We start from the raw sequence: 19,867 nt of genomic DNA, 5'->3' as shown, positions 1-19,867 counted from the left end.
GGTACTCTAAAGTGTATCCTTATAGTATCCACATAGTATCCCTTCCGTGTCATGCAACAAAAACTAAAAAAAATAACAAGATGGGCATTAAACTTATTGCAATTCGGATTCTACATTAAATTTTCCATTAGAATGTCATGGAGTAATTGCAATAGTAATTTTGAAGCATTACAAATTTTAAAAAATGTAATTAAAGTCTGCTGAAGGCGACTTCAAGCGCATGAATAATCGTTTCCGTAGTATGTTGCCACTTGCGTCGCAGCCTTGTTTTCTTAGGTTTACACTGTATGGTGGTAGCACCCTGCCAAAATTCTTAGTTACCGCCGGATAACGCCTACCTACTATTACTAAAAGAAGATGTGATTGAAGGCGCCTTTTGTCCATGTAAATGATAGGTATTATAATTTAAAAAGTTTTTAGCGTTAAAACAAAACGATTGTAATTACTCCGCGACATTTTAATGGAAACTTTAACGTAGAACCTGAAGAAACAAGTTAAATGCTCATCTTGCTGTTTTTGTTGCATGATACGGAAGGGACACTATGTGGATACTATAAGGATACGCTGTAGAGTATCCTTTGCGTTTATTCGGTCCGCTAGGGTCGTCCCGAAAGGAGAGCCAGGGATGGGAAAACGAGATTATATGAACTGTCATCTAACAACACTGCTGAAGGTTTCTTGGGACTGTCGTTGTAACAAGACTCTGTACCCTAAACGTTTTGAGAGACCTCCTTAGTGACTTATTGGTAGATGAAGTAATAGGGCAACACATCTGCGTTGTAGAACACGATGCGACAGAAAACGCAGTTGATAAATTCTGTGTCACTCAGGTTAGGGATATAATTAAGAAGTTAAAAAATGATAAGGCTGCTGTTAAAGCCGAAGGAGCTTTAAGATTTCTTTATATGATACGCACGTTTTGTTAAAATGTTAAAAACAAGATAATTAAAATGCGTATATTTTAATACCAATACATATTATGAATGGTAAAAATTTAAATTCAATCAAATGATACATTTTTCATGGTAGCTGAGAATATAAATAAGTGCAAAATAATGAGCAAATATTAAAGTAATCATGAAAAATCAAATCTGTACATTATTTTGCAATATCTGAATAAGCAGTAGTAGTCTGAGGTGCAGAAATTAATATAATATACATTTGATATAATAGTGTTGCACATAGTGTAGAAAAGCTCACATTTCAGACAAAACCGAGTACGAAGTATGAGATAAGTCATGCGAATGTCTTCATTAAAGCCGAAGGAGCTTTAACGAAAGAGGATGCACAATCATCAACTTACAGATGCCGATTTCTTGTTCTTTCATTTTAAAAGGCCTGCGCAAAAATGTGGGGGAAATACAAATACCGCGCGATAACCAACAGTCGCGCGCCCAAAGCACGCTCAATCTTGCGAGCAAAGCGCGGGAAGGCAGTTTTAAAAAAATTATTTAAAAAGACAGTGCGATAATTAACTAAAAAAAATATATATCGACTAAAAACAATTATAAAAATCGTATAGTCATAAAGTCCATATACAGTGAAACCTCGTTTATTGCTCTACTCTTTTATTGCAAATCTCATTTATTGCAATCCAAGAAACTCGACTATCACAATTTCCCTAACTCCCACCACTGAGGGTCACATGTTCCATACAGCCAATGACAGCGCGGAAGCAGTATAATATTATGAGATCACCTTCCGGCTACGTGGAGAGGTGGGGTCCCCTCTCGAGTTGCAATAGACGAGATGTTTACGTTTCGAAGGAGTTGCAATAAACGGGTTTGACTGTATAACTTGTAATGTGATCATTTCTTTATATATAAAGACAATTGCTCACTCTGATTCATTGAACGATCGTTAACACGAGTACCTCACATTTAGTAAATAAGTTAATGATGATAAAAATTATACTGATCTTTTAGGAAAATATTTTGTATTTAGGTCTAAGGTTTATTTTATTACAGACCTTACAGTTTTTTAACAAAACTATAAATAATATTATTTCGGGTCGACTCGCAAATTAACGACTTAAAACTTTTGTGAGCTCAAGTTCGAAACGTGAGGTGCCGTCCCTTCCCTGATTGTCATGTGACAAGTTCTTGAGCTAAAGAAAAACTTACCGGACTTAAGGATGCTGTAATATTCGTCAAAATAACTTTGGTTCATCTTAAAGGGCTAAAATAATAACTACATTGTGATGCTTATTTTCATTCTTATGGCATAACCTTATTTTAACTAAATGAATTCTTAAATGTTGATTCTTATTTATTTTCTTTTAATCATGCACTAGCCTTATTCACGCACGGGCAACACGAATCCCCTTTCCTGTGTTGTGGAGAATATTCTTAAGTAGTCTTTTTCTATTCTCAAGTACTGTTATTTTATAGAAACTTTCCAATTCTTGCTTGATTTATTAATAAATTTTATAGAATAAAATTTTCTTTTGAAACCACAGTGGTGTCTCCTGAGGCGCCTGGCGCACACTACCAGATGTTAGGTCTGGTATTTGATTTAATAATTTCAGGTCTCGAAAATAAACGACGTTGAGCTGCCAAATAACGGATAAGCGAATAACTTATTTTTATATAAAAAATCTTGTTATCTTAATCTTATCTTGCCCCAACGTGGGACCCACATTCTAAACAGGGTTGAGACTTCATAATTCTTTTTGATTTCATGTGATTGTTTAAATTCGTTTTTATAACTGTTCACGATTTTATGTCTTATTTCTAATTTAAATGTGTTTTTATCTATGTGCTATGTGTGTTGAGGGGGTAATAATATAGTGTAAGTACGTGGTGGTGTTTTCTCGTAGTAACCAAAAGTTAATTCGTCTCTTTTGGATTTATATTAAATAAATAATCAAAACTTATTAAAGCAAAGTTATATAAGTCATTTTTAAACGAATTTGTCGGAATGCACCCCGAATTTAGTAGGTTTCTTCGAAATGCCAGGAATTTTAATTCGGCACTTACTGCGAAATCAGGCGTATTTATTAACTTTAAAATGTTTTGTTGGTATTGAGACACAAGATAGAGGATACGAATCTCCAGTTATCACAAGCTTGGGGCGAATCTGAGTTGCATATTGTTAGGTTTAACATAAAGTCGAAGCGGAAAAATGTCTCGTGGGACAAAACAGATTTGTCACTCGTTCTGAGGGGAGGCCTCAGTTGAAAAGATTTTTCGGGGTGCCATGGCCCATATTGGGCACACCATTTATTTGCCATAGCAGCGATAGTACTGTTTATTCAAATAGGCCTTTATTGTCTGGTAGCGTTATTGTGTCTGGAAATGAAGGTGTGTTTGCTTAAAAAGCTACACAATCGACAGCGGTTTCCACTATTGGAGTAAAAACAACATTTGGCACAAATTTGCCCAGAGAAGTAATTAATCCATCAGTTACTTTTTTTGATCCTTTGGTAAAAATTAATGTACCGAACTCATCCAACGCTCTGGGATTCTTAAAGACCCCAGTAAGCAGGTCCGCCGTTTAGACTTCGGCTTTTAGTATTTTAAATACCGTGTCTGATAATCGGCCCTGTCATTTAGTTGATTTTACTTTAAGTCCACCTGTCGGTAATTTTATGAAAGTCGATGCTCCTAAATCAGGAAATAGAACCCCGTCGATCTAGTTAGATATTTCAGATCACAGTATCCTAACAAAATCCGAAAATCCAACTGTGGAATTTTCATAGCAACCCCAGCCGATGGTTAACTCCACATTATCAGTTTCATTATCCATGGCCGTCAACTCTGATGTGTCAAACTAATGCTGTGGGATGTTCGGACGCGAATCAGTTATCCTGTAGCCATCCTGTAGATAGGCATAGGCCGGATGTTTTGGAGATAGTACGTAAAAGGGATTTGTCTTTTATTTGTGCCAGAAATAATAGTACGGGAATATTTAAAAAAATAGTCTGCAAATGCCGATTAGGAATTGGTCTAGCTGATGATAAAATATTGGCAGCGATACCTAGTCATTTGTCTCGTGGTGCTCTTATTTCTTTTATGTTGTGAATGGAGGACAAGGACTGGACTGATTAGCGTAGCTTTTTTGTAGCTTTCCATAAAAGTCACGGTAGTTTCAATTTTTAGCTAACATTTTAAGATGAGGTGAAAATACGGACACAGGATCAAGAACCACCACTCAGCATAGTTGAGCAGCTTGAAGAGGCGTTTTAAATTTCCACCCTCGTTACAGACAAGCGATACCTCGTAGTGACTTCCAGGATTTCGAACGATTGAAAGTGAGATATCAGCATTTTGGGTCAGCGAATGGGATGGATAATTTATATCTACCTCCCTCGGCTGCAAACGGTAGCTCGTTTCCAGAGTTTGCCTCTCTTTCTCTTAAAGCAACAGTTAAACCAGTAACTGCAATTACAACGGAACCTATTATTAACTCTTCTGGTTTTCCTAATCAGTATCAGGAAAATGTAACTGGACCGAAACTACAGGACAATAACTGTAACCGCAATAGTAATAACCGTTAGCTACGCTGCCAAATTTTAGTTTACTTGAAAGTATCTCATCGATTTTTTGTTTGCGTCATGAACGGTCGCGTTTTCGTAGTCTCTAGTAGTTACCACTAATCCTCAAACACAACTGCAAACTTCTACTATAGCGAATATTGAATGGAAATTTGCTAGAAGATCCGGATGTTGGAATGGTAATGAAAATAGAAATTTGCACCACTCCTGTAATAAACCATTAGGAAAGTTTTCTCATGTGTCTACTAAGTGTGATATATCTATTATGAGCTATTATGGAATATCTTGGGCAAGTCGGGATACGCTTAAGCATGTATGACCTTCGGATCCGGTCTACCTCCTTATTTGATAGGATCCCAGTTTGTTGTTGTAGTCATAATAAGTTTACAGAACAGATTTGTGCTTTATTTATGGATAGAAGATTGAACATAAAAGTAGGCGTAGGCGGTCCTAGGCTTAGATACCTTTTTGGTTTTGGTTCTTGTTGTAGTTATGTAGGCTAGCAAGCAATAGGAAAATTAATAGATATATTAGATATCGAGTAGGTCGCGTTCAGCGGTAGTTTACCCGAATGGAACGTTACAAGTGAGGCACTTTCAGGTTATGACTTTCAAGAGAGTTTTGATTTTAAAGTAAATTAAAGTAAAAGGACTTAAGGAATTTAAATAGGATTGAAAGCATTCTTATGGGCATCATAGAATAAATTTAGATCTCGAATCTGCGAAGTCGAGTAAGCGATTGAGTTCAGATTCGACTCACAGAGAAAAGAAGTTAGTATTTTAAATGAAACGTCATAGCAGAATATAAGCGTTGATATTGTAAGTCCTGCGCTGGTCTCAATGGTTATTTGAGGAAAGAAGGAGCAAGGAGTGTACATCTTTTCGGTCCCTGTGTAAGGCTTATACCAGTATACGCAGTTGCTCTTGGCTCTTTTGCATTCTCCGGCTACTTTTCGACTCCTTCTTGATATACTGATCATACCTGAGTTCGAATCTTACTTCTTCTCATACCTTGATGATGTGATCGTAGTGACTACAACTTTTAATGAACACCTAAATTGACTTGGGCATGTTCTAGAGGTGATAGTGAATGTTGGTATCAGCATCAACGAACAGAAGAATATGTTCTGTTATGAGGAGTTCAAGTATCTGGGATATATGGCCAATAAGTTAGGTTTCCGTGCTGATCCAGAAAAGGTCGAATCCGGACTAATTATCTGCTTCCAAATACGTTGAAGAAGTTGAGTCGATTTTTGGGAATGGTTTCGTGGTATCGGAGGTTTATGAAGGACTTTGACGGTGCGGAGCCAGTGATAACTGATGCAAGCCGAACGATGGCCGACCATGATTGCCGACCGTAGTAGCCTTTGCTGGTTGTGCAGCTTAAAATATCCAACTGGCAGATTAGGCAGGTGGGCTATGGAATTGCTCGGAAATCAAGCAGCAATCAAGCATAGAAAGGGAGACTTAAATGACGTGCCGGTGTCATAGGCACGCAAGTAACAATCATTCATAGAAAGGAAGCCTCACATCACGTACGGCAGGCTGCTGTGTACGAGCTGGAATTGGAGGCAGTGAGCTCCATTGATGAGCCCGATGACCCCTGGCATTTGTGACCTTGGAGAGTAAACGACTGCATAGTACATTATGGGTTCTTTTCCACCTGATCGTGCTCATTATCGGTATTCACTCATATTCATGTGTAGAAGGCTTTCGAAGATTGTGTAGATTTTACGTGGGAGCTCCTGAAGTCATGTTTACGCACAACGACAGGAAGTTTTTTAATAAGTTTATATGAAAGGCTGCCAAGTAGCTTGGTATTCAGCATACAGAGCTCTCTCCATAACAGATAAAGATAACTTACGAAAAGAATTACAAAACTTTAAACGAAGCATAATGCAGAAAGATTACACAAACAAACAAATTGATAAAGTAATAAAAAAACACAATTCAACACAACCTACGAAAGAAAGAGAGATAAAAACGATCACCATCCTGCACTACATCCAAGGTGTTATCATTTTCAATTTTGGAATCAAAAGGGAAGCTGAAGCCTTATTAGCGTTACAAGAAAATAAAATTGAAGCCATTCTTTTGGGATTTTAGGAGATTTAAAAGGAAGGAACACGTGAACTGAAAACTAGGTGGGTCTTACTTTTCCTTTCGTCTCGACATTTCAAAAGTATGGCGTATAGTCGGCCTGTTTAATGAAATTTTCTCCTTTTCCAAAAATTTGAATAATAATTTAATACTAGTCTCCCTTTAACGTAGTTTTAAGTATAAATAAACATGTATGCAGTCTTCTTTCAATAATCATGCTTATTTGGACTCTTCTTTTCATCACCATGTCATAAATTTCTCTAATAAATGAATTGCTAACTGTTGATTCTTTTTCTCAAATTCTGTAATATAATATAAACTTTTCTATTCTCGTTACACTAAGAAATAGAGAGCACGATGATTCCTAGCTTTAACCGTACTGATTACTCGAGAACATTTTTTTTCGGTAAGCGCGGTTTCTGTACTATCAAAACAGGAAAGACAACGGTCTTCATCGTAATGATTAAGTTTTCCACCGCACTTTCTATGGTGAATTACCGTCGTCAGTTTGACAATAAAAATTACTGTACGGTGGAATGGCTGAAAGTTTGCCGAGACTGTCAGTATCCAGTCGTGCGGCCTGTGAGAATGCTTAAAGCGGCGCTAACAGCTAATCGGCAGGTCTGATTTTGCTCATGGATTAAAAATAGAGATTTATATTTTGTATTGTAATTAGTAATTTGAAGTGTGGTTTTTTTCATTTTACCAGTTATTTTAAAAATCATCGGCGTTTTTCACATTGTTTTGTGTTTAGATTTAACGCAAAGTTACTTTTATTCTCGATTCTTTGTATAAGAACATCACCAAAAATGCAAATATGGCTTATTGAATTATAAAACTAAAAAACGGGTTTTTATGTAATTGTAAAATGTCTTTTGAAATTATTCCAGTGAATAAAAACTTCTTTCATAAATTTTAGCCGCACGATTTGGATAAATCTTGGTACTTACGGGTTTTTGGGGTAGCTGAACCCGAAAGTGAAGTAAAAATTCAAAAATTTTAAATGGCAGACGAAGATATCCGCCATTTGAAATTGTCGAATTTTTACTTCAAATTCTGATTCAGCGGCCCAAAAACCCCGTAAGTACCGATATTGATCCCAATCGAGCCGTTTTTTTGTATCTTCTTCCAACAATATTGGATCCGCCATTTTGAATTTTGACTTCGGATTCGGATTAAGCGATCCCAAAAACCGCCTAGTAAGACTTGACTGCAAAATCGGAGTAAGTTAATTAGGAAAAAGAAGATTGAAGCATTTTGCGTCAATGCCGCACGGGGCGCGGAAAATTTTGACGCATTTTGCGTCAATTTCAACGAAAGGGTTAAACAATATATTATTGTTTTTAGCAATTTTATGATAGAATAGAATTAGAAAGTCCTGCTTTTTTACAAATGTTCCATTTGTTGTCCCATTTTCAATTAAGGTGAGGTGATAGTTCATCAATGTTAACAAGAGTGATTGTTTAAACAATTTCTTATTATTATTAATATTCTCTTTGCTTAGCGGTAGAATGTTGCAGTTTTTTCTCAATTTTTAAACTATTTGACTATTTTTCATTAAAAGTGGCTTAATAATTAATAAGATTCAGCAAAAATCATTTATAAATAATAATTTTTAAACAAATTATTGTTGTTTATGAGTATCTTCATCTATATTAATTCCTGATGGTTGCATTTTTTCGATAATTTTTCCTTTATCTCCTTTTTTCACTAAGTGAGGTAATAACTAATGAAAGTTAACAAAAAAATTGTTTAAAGAATGTAATGTTCTTTATAACAATCTTGTTTTAGATAAGTGCTAGAAAGTTCTGGTTTTTTCTAAAGTCTCCAACTATGCTTCGGCGTCTTAGTTATTTAAAAAATCATTAATAAACATTAGAGTAAACTAATTGCTAATTTTGAAGAAAAATGTTGATTTTCAATTCGACTCAGATAATATTAGAAATTCTGAATAAAATGTTCAAAAGCGTCGTTTTTTCTTACGGCAGGTACATTTGAAACTTCATATGGGGCTTGCGGCACCTCTAAATATAATTTTTTATGGATTTATTTTTATGTAGATTCGAAAAAACTTTCGGCCGTCATTTATAAACAAAAAATATATATTCTTTTAACACCCTACTGAACAGTCGCTAAAAAGATGCACTACTCGGTAATCCCGTATCGTGCCAGATGAATAATTCCTTCAGATAGGGAAATGTGTGCAAGGAAGTAAGAAAATACATTATCTGATTGGTTTTCTTGACATTGAAACATTTAATGTAATGCTAAACGTATTCAACTATTTTATGAAGTAACGACCGGTAACATGCGTTACTTAGCATCACCGTTACCAGAAAAAATTAACGCGTTTACGTTACTGTTACTCTTTTTTTTAGGTAACGCTATGAATATACAATCCAAGGTGTGAAGATTGAAAGAAGAAAAGACATGGTAAAGCAGTAATTATACGAAGGAATAATAATAAGAAAATGACTTTTCAAAGTAGCTCGATCTCTTAAAGTGTCCCTGAACAACTTAAATTTTTACAAATTGCAATGTATTATTCTTTTTTTCAAACTTTTTCTCAACTGAACCCGGTTTTTCATCATAGCCACGGAGTAAGCCAAGTGATTGATGAGATAAGAATTTTCTAAGTTAATTTAATACGATGTTTGAAATCATTTGCGATGATGTTGTAGATGCAAAATTAGGAGCATGATGTAGTATGGAGCTCATTTTTTAACGCGGTTATACTTAAAAAGCGGCCGCGAGCGTTGGAGGTGACAACAGTCACCTCTGGATGCTTTCTTAGAGCCAAGATTTTATTATTATTATTATTATTATTATTATTATTATTATTATAGTTTATGCTGTTCATAGTTTACTACGATTATAAAAAATTAATTTTTTAAAATAATTAATTTTTGTCACAGGCTTAAGATAGTTACTGCTCAACATGTCGAAGGCATTTTTGGTTAGAGTTGGATTTTATTTTTTATTATTTAACACTGGGTTGTCCCAGTATATATCATTAGTCACGGAAGCATTTTTATAATGAAATCAAGTGATCTGATGAGAGCAGTGTGCCCCGACATATTGGATAAAGCCTGGTTGTTACCACATCATTGACGGACTGGGTTCCAGTCAAGTAAACGATGGGGGGACCTACAGCTTAAGGTGGGTTCCGAACCACCAGAACCTCTGTAAAGGTACATAGAAAAGTTTCCAGAGGTACCGGCTCAGGGATCGAACCCCGGACCTCTGAGGTGAAGTCCGCGCGTCTGACCAACTGAGCCACCGATAATCATTATATTTATTTTGTTAAATAAATAATAATTATTATTTAATAATAGCTTCATAACTGTAACGTAATGTTTACATTTAGTAATAGCAATAAATATTATCATCATTACTTCATATGAAACTTTGATTCGAACTTGCGAAGGACATTTTTAGTGTTTCGTTGCAGGTTTTGGTCGAAAGCAAAATTTTGTTGGAAATGTTATTAAAAATGAAAATCTAATGTTACAACATAATCAACATTTTTTTCGTGGGCGGCCAAACGGATTTCGAGGATTCTCATGTTGGAATTTTTGTATAAGAATGTATATTCCAGAAAACTTTCTTCCAAATATACAAAAAAAAACATTGAATTTTTTTTTAAATAATAATTTTCTATAATAAAATTGAACGTTTATTCTTTCAAAAGAAATATTTTTTACAGGTTTTTTACATTTTTTCTGGAAAGAAATGCGAATAGAAATACTAAGTCATTTCTATTACTTTACGGGATATACATTTATAGTGCGAATCTGTTAAAAATGCATTTCCTTGATTCACATTTCGACTACTTTCCAAAAAATTTGGGTGGCTAAAGTGAAGAGTAGGGTGAAAGGTTTCATCAAGAAATCCGAGAGATAGAACGTAGGTATCGCGTACAATGGAACGTGAGCATGATGGCGAATTTTTGTTGGAATCTCAAAAAGGATTCACCCTTAAAAGGAATAAAAAGAAAAAAGAAATTTACTTCACAGGTTATTTGAGAAGAAAATAATACGATATTCAACAAAATCATTCAAATAGTCTGTCTGCGTAGAGAATGTTTAATAATTTGAAAACATTTCTTTTAAGGGAACAAAATTACAATTTGTATATAAAAAATTGGTAATTTCTCAAACTAATTTAATTTTTTTATACTCAGAAGTAATATTTCTGGAATGTACGTTTTGTCACTAAAATTTCAACGAAAAAAGCATTAAATCCGTTTAGCTCTTCCCGAGAAAAATGTTGATTCTTTTTTATCATTAAATTTCCATGCAAAGAAAGTTTTTTTACGACAAAAATTTAGGGAAATATTTTCGAATACGAGGGCTATTAAAAAATTTATTTTTTAGCTAAAAAACTGTTTTTAACTTATAGTGGGCTGCTTGGAATATTTTGACCCGAAGTTAAACTTCAAACTCGAAAAAAATGCTATGCAGAGAATTATAGTTATAGCAAATTTTGACTATGCTTTTTGTGTGCATGTGTTATTAATTTCCAAATTCGATTTCATGTAGGTTGTGTAGCAAAAGCTAAAAAATAGATGTCTCACAAATCTGATGTGGAAGTTTGATAATTTTGAGGTTAGATTACCTTAAAGGAGATTCGGGGTTGTTGCAAAATCCATACTAAGTGTAGAAAAAGTCAATTTGACAGCTAATTTCAGTGTAATGACATGTGAGAATTAAAAAATTAATTCTCTAATTTTTCGCCGTATTCTTTTTCACTGATCTTTAGGAACTAAATATCTGTAATACGTTTAATTTGTTATGCAGGTTGACAAAATTGTTGATCAATTAATGCAATATGTATACAGTTATGACCTTGGTTCATTGCGCGAGCTATGGAGTCATTTAGACACAAGGATGTTCTCACGCCTAGATATTCATTTTGTGCCTGGCATTAAGAAGTTAGAAAATGCGTTGCTGAAGATGTATCTTGTAAATGCTATAGTAAACAACAGGCATGATCGTATTCAAGACTTTTTCATTAAAATGGCTCCGGTACTACAAGGACATGCTGAATGGAAAGAATGGTTTGGTACGTTTTTGTAATCGCATATGCATGCAATTTTTCAGTCTGATCATATTCATGTATATGCTACTGCCATTTGTTACGTGAACACTAGAAAAATTTGTGACGTTCTCAAAAAAAGAACATGTCCCAAAATATTAATACGTGCTCCTGAGCTTTTAAAAATACAAGGATCACAGTCCGTCTCCTTTTTTACCTATTTTATTTTCTTCTTCCTTAAATTTTAAAAATCCTCGAAAACATCTAAAATGGAGGATTCTGACCCTTTCTTGATATTTTTTCACAAAGTGCGCATTGATTTTTCAAGAGCAATCGAGAAACTGAATCAGAAAGGTAATTCAATTCTATAGTTCAGAAACAAACGTTTCTTATATTGTTAGGACCTTAACGAAGTATAGTTGAGCTGCCGCGGTGGCTCCGGCATATCGGATCGAATAAGGACATATAAGTTTATTTCGCTGGAAGTGAGGAGGACCCGTGGAGGCTTTCAAAAATATTTTCAAATTTTAATTTTTAAAGACTATATATAGATGTCGAATTTCATTGCGCACCTTTTTTACCTGGGCAAAAATTATTAAATTAAATTGTTGTTAATTTTTTTCTGATGCGTGGCGCACATCGGACTTCTTTATCTTCCAGCTTTTCGTATATCGAGCTAATTTTGAGCAACAAAAACTTCCAGCGAGAAAGTTGTTAAAAACTGTAAAATGAAGTTTTATGGAAAATATTAGCCCAATCGAAGGATATTCAAGAAATTATTAACGTCTTAAATCGCTAACGGCTAGGGGATTCGCGCGCGGACTAGTGAGAATCTCAGAACCGATTCATAATACAGTTCACCAGCGAAAAAATAAAAATTATTTAAGTAATCAAGTAATATCAAAGTATTATGAATAAATACATAATATTGCATAATGTCATATAATTTATTCATTTAAAGTGAAGTAAAGTGAATTTGTCTGTGTATGTTACGTCTTTGCTTATTTTTAATATTAATATTCTCGAATATATATCATTGCTGATTTACGCACGCATTTCCCTCGACTTTTGATTTTGAACTTAGATTGTTAGACGGTGGCAGTATGTTAAGTCTCAGCTTATTTTTAATATTAATATTCTAGAATATTTGTCATTACTGATTTACGCACGCATTTTTCCTTCGGCTTATCCGTAGTTTTGAAACCTTTCTTGTTTATTGCCTTTAGGAATGTGCTTCATCTCTCAATTGCATGTCCGCCTAGAGGCAGTCCCTTTTGCAGTCTACATTGAATCATTAAATTTTAGTATATAGCTTAACCCTACTTCGTGCGCTTTATTGTCTACAAGTTTCTCTTTCGTCAAATTATCGTTTCGTCTCGCCTACAATCTGAAGCCTTTTAGGGCAACCTTCCTAGAATTGAGTTAACTTGCTTTACCAGATGTCTGGACATCTTGACCCTTCGTTCCTCTCCCATCTAACATTTGTCAAACCAATCAAATTTCACTATTTTCCCCACTATTTGCGATTTCCAAAATCTCCCCTTCTCCTAAGCTCTTTAACTCCGCTCTTCCTTTCGCACTATTCGCTCTCAAAATTTCAATAAAAGCTCTTCGACCTGACTCAGAGCACACCTCTTTAAACGCGTTCGCTTAAATTCAGTAGCACATTTCGATTCAACTTGTAATATTCAAAATATAGTAATTTTATATTCTATAAGTTGAGTTATATTTGTATGGGAAAAGTGTATGGGACAAAACATGGTCCTTCATTAGCCGGATTTCTGAACAATTTTCACCGCGTGTGTTTGAAATTGTCGAACTCTAGAAGAACGTCGTGGGAAAAATTCTTCTGCCTTTATTGCATCGTGATAAAAACAGTGTGCAAACTCCAACATAGTGCATTCGAAAAAATTTGTCCGTGAAAATGGGAGTGTTATCAATACCTAGATCGTGCTACTTGAATTAGTGTTTTGTGAACAGTGAACATTAAATAATTCGAAAAATTGTGTTAATTGAAGTGAATACTTCAATATTATCCATTGAGTTGGATCATCGTAATCCAGAGTTCCTATCAATAACGGAATCTGGCATAGTCGTCATCGCAGTCGCCATCGCAGTCATCATCGTAGTTTTCGCCATGGTCATCGCAGTTGCAATTATCGAAGATATCGTTATTCTTGATTGTCATCAAAGTTCAGTGAGTTTTAGTATCACGGTTCCTCCTTAACACATTCTCTCATTATGTATTTTTCTGTCTGCTCTTGTTATTTTTCGATTATTTCAAAATGACATTATAATGAAGTTTCCGCGGAAGCTCGGGAAGCATCTCTCGAAGCCTCTCAAAAAGCAGATAAAAGAAAGCTCTTCAAACCCAGCGAAAAAATGCAAAGCGCCCTTTAACTACTTATGAAACGTTTCTTAACAAATTTGATTCCTCAACAGATTTTCCACTCTTAGAAAAGCGTTTTAAAGAAATAGAAACAAATCGCGAAAATTTCAAAAAAATTGAAATTGAATATGAAACGCTTGTCGATGATGAGGAACCTTTAGAGCAATACAAAAATGAAATCGATGAAAAATATTATGCAACATATACTATCGCTATTACTCTTTTATTGAGTCGAACACCATAATCGCCGGATCCAGGTCCAGGCATCAGGTTCCAACCACTTATCTCGTCGAACTCGTCTCAAAGTTCCGAGAATCAAGCTATTTCGAACGTTCCCATTGGTTTCTCAAGTCTGCCTAAAATTAATTTACCAAACTTTTAACGGAAAATTTTATGCTTGGTTAGAGTTCTATGATTTATTCAATTCGCTTGTTGATCAAGATTCGCGCATTCCTGCCATTCAGAAATTGTTTCATTTTAAAGGCTGTCTCGTCGATGAAGCCGCGGACGTTATCTCTTCAATTGAATCATCAGCAGAAAATTATAAAGTGGTCTGGAAATGGTTGAAAGATCGCTACGATAATAATCAGAAGGTGATACGCCAAAGTCACCTGAAAGCTTTAATAGATCTTCCTCCAATTTCAAACAAAATCCCTGTTCATGTTTTTTTATATCAATCGCAAAAGTACATGCGTGCTCTCGAAGATTTGAAAGAACCCATTGAAAGTTGGGACACAATTTTGGTAATTATAGTTAGATAGAAATTATTTCCTTCTATTCGAGAACAGTGGGAAGATTTCTCTAGCGAATCAATGAAGCGTACTGTGAAAGAAATGATTACTTGTTTGCAGCGTCGCGCCCAATTCAAAGATGCTTCGGGGTTTCAATCGGGTAACAAATGATCAAATTCGTCGGACAAAAATTTATCTTCAAACGGTCATCCTAATCATCGTTCGCAACAAACTTACGCTATTTCAAATACAAAATATTTGTGTCCTTGTTGCGCTTAAGAACACAATGTTTTTTCTTGTAAAAAATCGAATATCTATCGCCATATGAGAGGTACGAAGTCGCGAAAAGGGCTTCTCTTTGTTTGAATTATTTTGGGAAAAATCATATTGATCAATGTCCGTTCAAGCAATGCTATATTTGTAATAAAAAACATCATACACTCTTGCATTTTTCCGATCAAAAGCCAAATAATAGCTCGATCAAGGCATCTGGTGGAAATCAATCTACAGTTTTCAATCCTAGTTCTGAGGCCAGTTGTTATCAAGCACAGATTTCGTCCGAAGCTCTGTTAGCCACTGCCGTCGTTGACCTAGTTAACAAGCAAGGAAAATCAAACACTTGCCGCGTGTTTTTAGATGCTGGCTCTCAGGCTCATTTTATCACTGAGGATGTAGCTGATTTTTTACAATTGGTTACAGAATCTGTCGATATTTCACTAACAGGTCTTCATGACAGTTCTACAAAAATAATTCACTCCATCTCAGCGAATGTAAAATCGTTATTTAATAAATTTCAAAAATCGATAGAACTTCTCGTCGTTCCTAGTATCTCGAAAGCAATGCCCTCGACCCCTATAAATCTGGCACTTTTAGAAATTCCAAAAAACATTTGTGTGTTGGCCAAATAGTCTTGAAAAATCATCCAGATGCAATTCTTCAAAAAACGCAGCTCGGTTGGATTATCCCTGGAGAGCTAAATAGATTCCTTCCGTCGGATAGAAATATTCAATGCCACTTTTTGATTTTCGCAAACCCTCCAGATACTAATCTCACTAGACTCTAGGAAATAGAAGAAATTTCAACTCCAAAAGCACTTTCCGCTGAAGAAACGTCATGCGAAGTTCATTTCAAATATAACACCCAAAGAACTCCCGAGGGCAGATATATCGTTAGATTTCCTTTTTTATTGAAAAGAAGAATCAACCCGGAGAATCTCGTTCTATGGCTTTTAAACGTTTCAATTCTTTAGAAAATCGATTTAACGAAAACCCTGAATTCAAAAAATAATATTCTGATTTTTTCTTGAGTATGACAATTTGAAACATAAATCGCTTTATGAAGTCGAGAATACCTCAAAAGTTGGGTTTTATCTTCCGCATCACGCTGTAGTGAAGGAAGATAGCCTAACAACCAAAATTCGCGTAGTCTTCGACGGTTCCGCGAAAACATCGCCTGGTATATCCCTTAATGATACTTCGATGGTTGGTCCCCAGATTCAGGATGATCGTTTTGATATGCTTATTCGCTTTCGATCGCGCCATTTAGTTCTAAATGCTGATATCGAAAAAATGTATCGTCAGGTTTGGTTTATCCTGATGACACTATTTTCCAAAAAATCTTGTTTCGTTCCGCTGTTCAAGAACCTATCAAGGAATATACTCTTGATACGGTCACTTACGGTACTGCCTGCGCATCTTTCCTGTCTATTCGTGCGCTACATCAATTGGCTGACGATGAAGGTGCTCAGCATCTAGTCGCAGCAGCAATAATAAAAAGAGATTTTTATGTAGATGATCTCTTAACTGGGGCAAACAGTCACCAGGAAGCTGCATTTCTTCGAGGCGATCTTCTCAAGCTCTTGAAAAAGGGTGGTTTTAATCTTCGAAAATGGGCCTCGAATGACACGAATCTATTCTCGGAATACCCGGAAAATTCTGATAGCACTCATATGTCCCTCGATCCTGGCCCGGCTGTCAAAACTCTCGGTATTCAATAGAACTCTCGAGAAGACTCACTTTTTATTTCGTTAAAACATCAGACTCCAGTAAAAAAGTGAGCAAACGAACTATTCTCTCGGAGGTCACCAAATTATTCGATTCATTAGGATTATTGGGACTGGTAATAGTAAAAGCTAAGATTATTATCCAACTTTTTTGGAAGGCAGGAGTATATTGGGATGAATCTATCCCTTCTCATATTCACACTTCGTGGATAGAATACAAGAATCAATTGCCTCTTTTAAGCAATCTTCAGTTTGACCGGAATATAATCGTGCTTCAAGCTGTTGAAATAGAAATGCGTGGTTACTGCGATGCAAGTGAACAAGCTAACGGAGCTTGCATTTATTTGCGTTCAATTGATGCTCAGTGTAATATATACATACAATAAGTTTGCTCAAAATCGAGAGTTGCTTTAGTAACTCCCTTGACTTTACCACGAATAGAATTTTGTTTGGCTGTTCTTCTCGCTTGCCTGTATGCGGTAACCATAACTTTTCAATGGTTGAATACTGAACCACATTTATTAAAAAAGTTCGTTTCGAAAAGAGTAGCTAAAGTTTAAAAGTTCACACAATCGTGCCACTTAAGGAACGTGTCATCCCAAGACAATCCTGCGGATCTCGTTTCTCGCAGTCAAACAGCGCGAGAATTTATTGATTTTACTATTTGGAAAAATGATCCCTCTTGGCTGTCTCAAGATGAAAAATTCTGGCCTCAGAAAAAAGATTTTCTGAGAAAAATTCCAGGAATGCGCGAAACGTGTGCCCCTCAAGTTTGTATGAAAATCGATGTCTCTGTTAGTTCCATTGAAAAACTTCAGCATGTTATTTCTTACATTTTTTGCTTTGTTCATAACACAAAAAAGAAAAATCAAAACAACAAATTAATCGGTTCTATAGATAAAGGTGAAATTGATCTCGTAAATCGTGCAGTCGTAAAGCTCACGCAAGCCGCTGAATTTTTAAAAGAAATTAACGCTCTAAAAAACAATACAAGTTTCAAGAGTCAAAGTAGACTGATTCTCTTGAACCCTTTTCTCGATAGTCAGGAAATTCTGCGGGTAGGTGGTCGACTATCTCACTCTTCATTGTCAGAAGAACAAAAGCATCCCGCCCTGTTACCCCCTAGTCATCACACCACACGTCTTCTTATTCGTGAAGAACATTTGAGACTCAAATACGCTGGTACTTAAGCCACTTTGTATTCGATTCGCGAAAACTATTGGCCTATCAATGGTTGCAATTCAACATGACAAGTGATTCGCCAATATATTCCATGCTTTCGTGCGAAACCCAGAGGGGCTGACTATCTCATGGGAAACCTTCCTTTAGAATGTGTTTCCTTTTCTCATTTGTTTCTCAATATCGGCGTCGACTACTGTGGTGCTTTGCACATCAAGGAAAAACGCTTTCGAAATAGAAACAAAATAAAGGTTTATGCGGCGATTTATATTTGCACGTCGACGAAAGTTGTCCATCTCGAATTGGTCAGCGATTTTACAACAGAAGCTTTCATTGCGAGTTTGAAGCGACTCTTCTCTAGGAGAGGAAAATCCCGAACAATACATTCCGACAGCGCTACAAATTTTGTTGGTGCTAATGTTGAGCTTGATGAGATCTATAATCTGCTTATTTCGACCTAGCAAAACAAAAATGTTCAACAATATCTAGCGGAGGAAAAAATTACATGGCACTTTATCTCCCAGATCGCCACTTTCGGTGGCATTTAGGAAGCCGCTGTGAAATCCTTTAAGCACCACCTCTTGAGATCGGCTGGTGACACATTGTAAACATTCGAGCAGTTAGTAACCTTCATAATTGAAACTGAAGCTATATTAAATTCTCGTTCCATCTCGCCTCTTTCTTCCGATCTTAACGACATTCGTCCTTTGACCGCAGGTCATTTCCTTATCGGTGGTCCATTGACGAGCTTCCCTCAGATGGACTTTCATGTCACATCTTCCAATCGCTTATCAGCTTGGTAACATGCTCAGAAAATGAGACAGCATTTCTGGGCTCGATGGCAGAAAGAATATTTCAATCAATTGATTGTTCGCAGAAAGTGGCAGTCCACCTCCAACCACTGCATCAAGGGTGGAACTTTGGTTCTCATCCAAGAGGACAATCTTTCACCATTAAAATGGCCAATAGGCCGCATCATCGACGTCCAGCCAGGAGCAGACAGAGTAATCAGGGTAGTTACCCTGAGAACGAGCTCCGGCGAGGATGAACACGCTTGATTGAATATTTATTAGTCTTTAATTCTGAAATTTCTGACATAATTTTATATCTTGTATCATTTTCGCATATTGACGTAACCTCGACTTTTTATTTTGAACTTAGATTCTTTAACGGTGGCAGTATGTTAAGTCTCAGCTTATTTTTAATATTAAAATTTTGGAATATTTATCATTACTGGTTTACGCACGCATTTCTCCTTCGGCTTATCCGTAGTTTTGAAACCTTTCTTGTTTATTGCCTTTAGGAATGTGCTTCATCTCTCAATTGTATGTCCGCCTAGAAGCAGTCCGTTTTGCAGTGTAAATTGAATCATTAAATTTTGGTTTATAGCTTAACCCTACTTCGTGCGCTTTATTGTCAACAAGTTTCTCTTTCGTCAAATTAGCGCTTCGTCTCGCCTACAATCGTAAGCCTTTTAGGGCAACCTTCCTAGAATTGAGTTAACTTGGTTTACCAGATGTCTGGACATCTTAACCCTTCGTTCCTCTCCCATCTAACATTTGTCAAACCAATAAAATTTCACTATTTTCCCCACTATTTGCGATTTCCAAAATCTCCCCTTCTCCTAAGCTCTTTAACTCCGCTCTTCCTTGCGCACTATTCACTCTCAAAATTTCATTAGAAGCTCTTCGACCTGACTCAGAGCACACCTCTTTAAACGCGTTCGCTTAAATTCAGTAGCACATTTCGATTCAACTTGTAATATTCAAAATATAATAATTTTATATTCAAAAGTTGAATTTTATTTGTATGGGAAAAGTACCTATATATTATAAACCATATGCAAAGACGCGGATGCGTACTTTACAATTAAGAAAGATTCCACATTGTAACGATACCGGAGCAGCGCTCAGTATCCAAGCTATTATTTGATGA

At 35.8% G+C, this 19,867-nt stretch overlaps 1 protein-coding gene across 6 annotated transcripts in view; it reads left to right on the top strand.

The window, feature by feature from the left end:
- The window catches only part of LOC117174717 (WD repeat-containing protein 91), a 382,815-nt gene that overhangs the window by 63,331 nt on the left and 299,617 nt on the right, over positions 1-19,867 (top strand). For 3 of the 6 annotated variants that reach the window (XR_004467341.1, XR_004467343.1, XM_033364029.1), the window contains exon 2: positions 11,394-11,658. The exons of 1 other annotated variant lie outside the window; for it this stretch is intronic. Coding sequence is in view for 1 of the 5 variants with exons in the window: in XM_033364029.1 (XP_033219920.1) it covers positions 11,394-11,658 (265 nt within the window). In the remaining 4 variants the exon portion in view is untranslated. Of the gene's footprint in view, positions 1-8,972; positions 9,028-11,393; positions 11,659-19,867 lie in introns of those variants that run through there. 2 more of the 6 variants (XR_004467342.1, XR_004467345.1) reach the window with 2 other exon arrangements.

This window comes from Belonocnema kinseyi, chromosome 6, assembly GCF_010883055.1.
Source record: "Belonocnema kinseyi isolate 2016_QV_RU_SX_M_011 chromosome 6, B_treatae_v1, whole genome shotgun sequence".
Classification (NCBI taxonomy): domain Eukaryota; kingdom Metazoa; phylum Arthropoda; class Insecta; order Hymenoptera; family Cynipidae; genus Belonocnema; species Belonocnema kinseyi.
The sequence above is the reverse complement of the archived record's forward strand: the minus strand, read 5'-3'. Positions and strand labels throughout refer to the sequence as shown.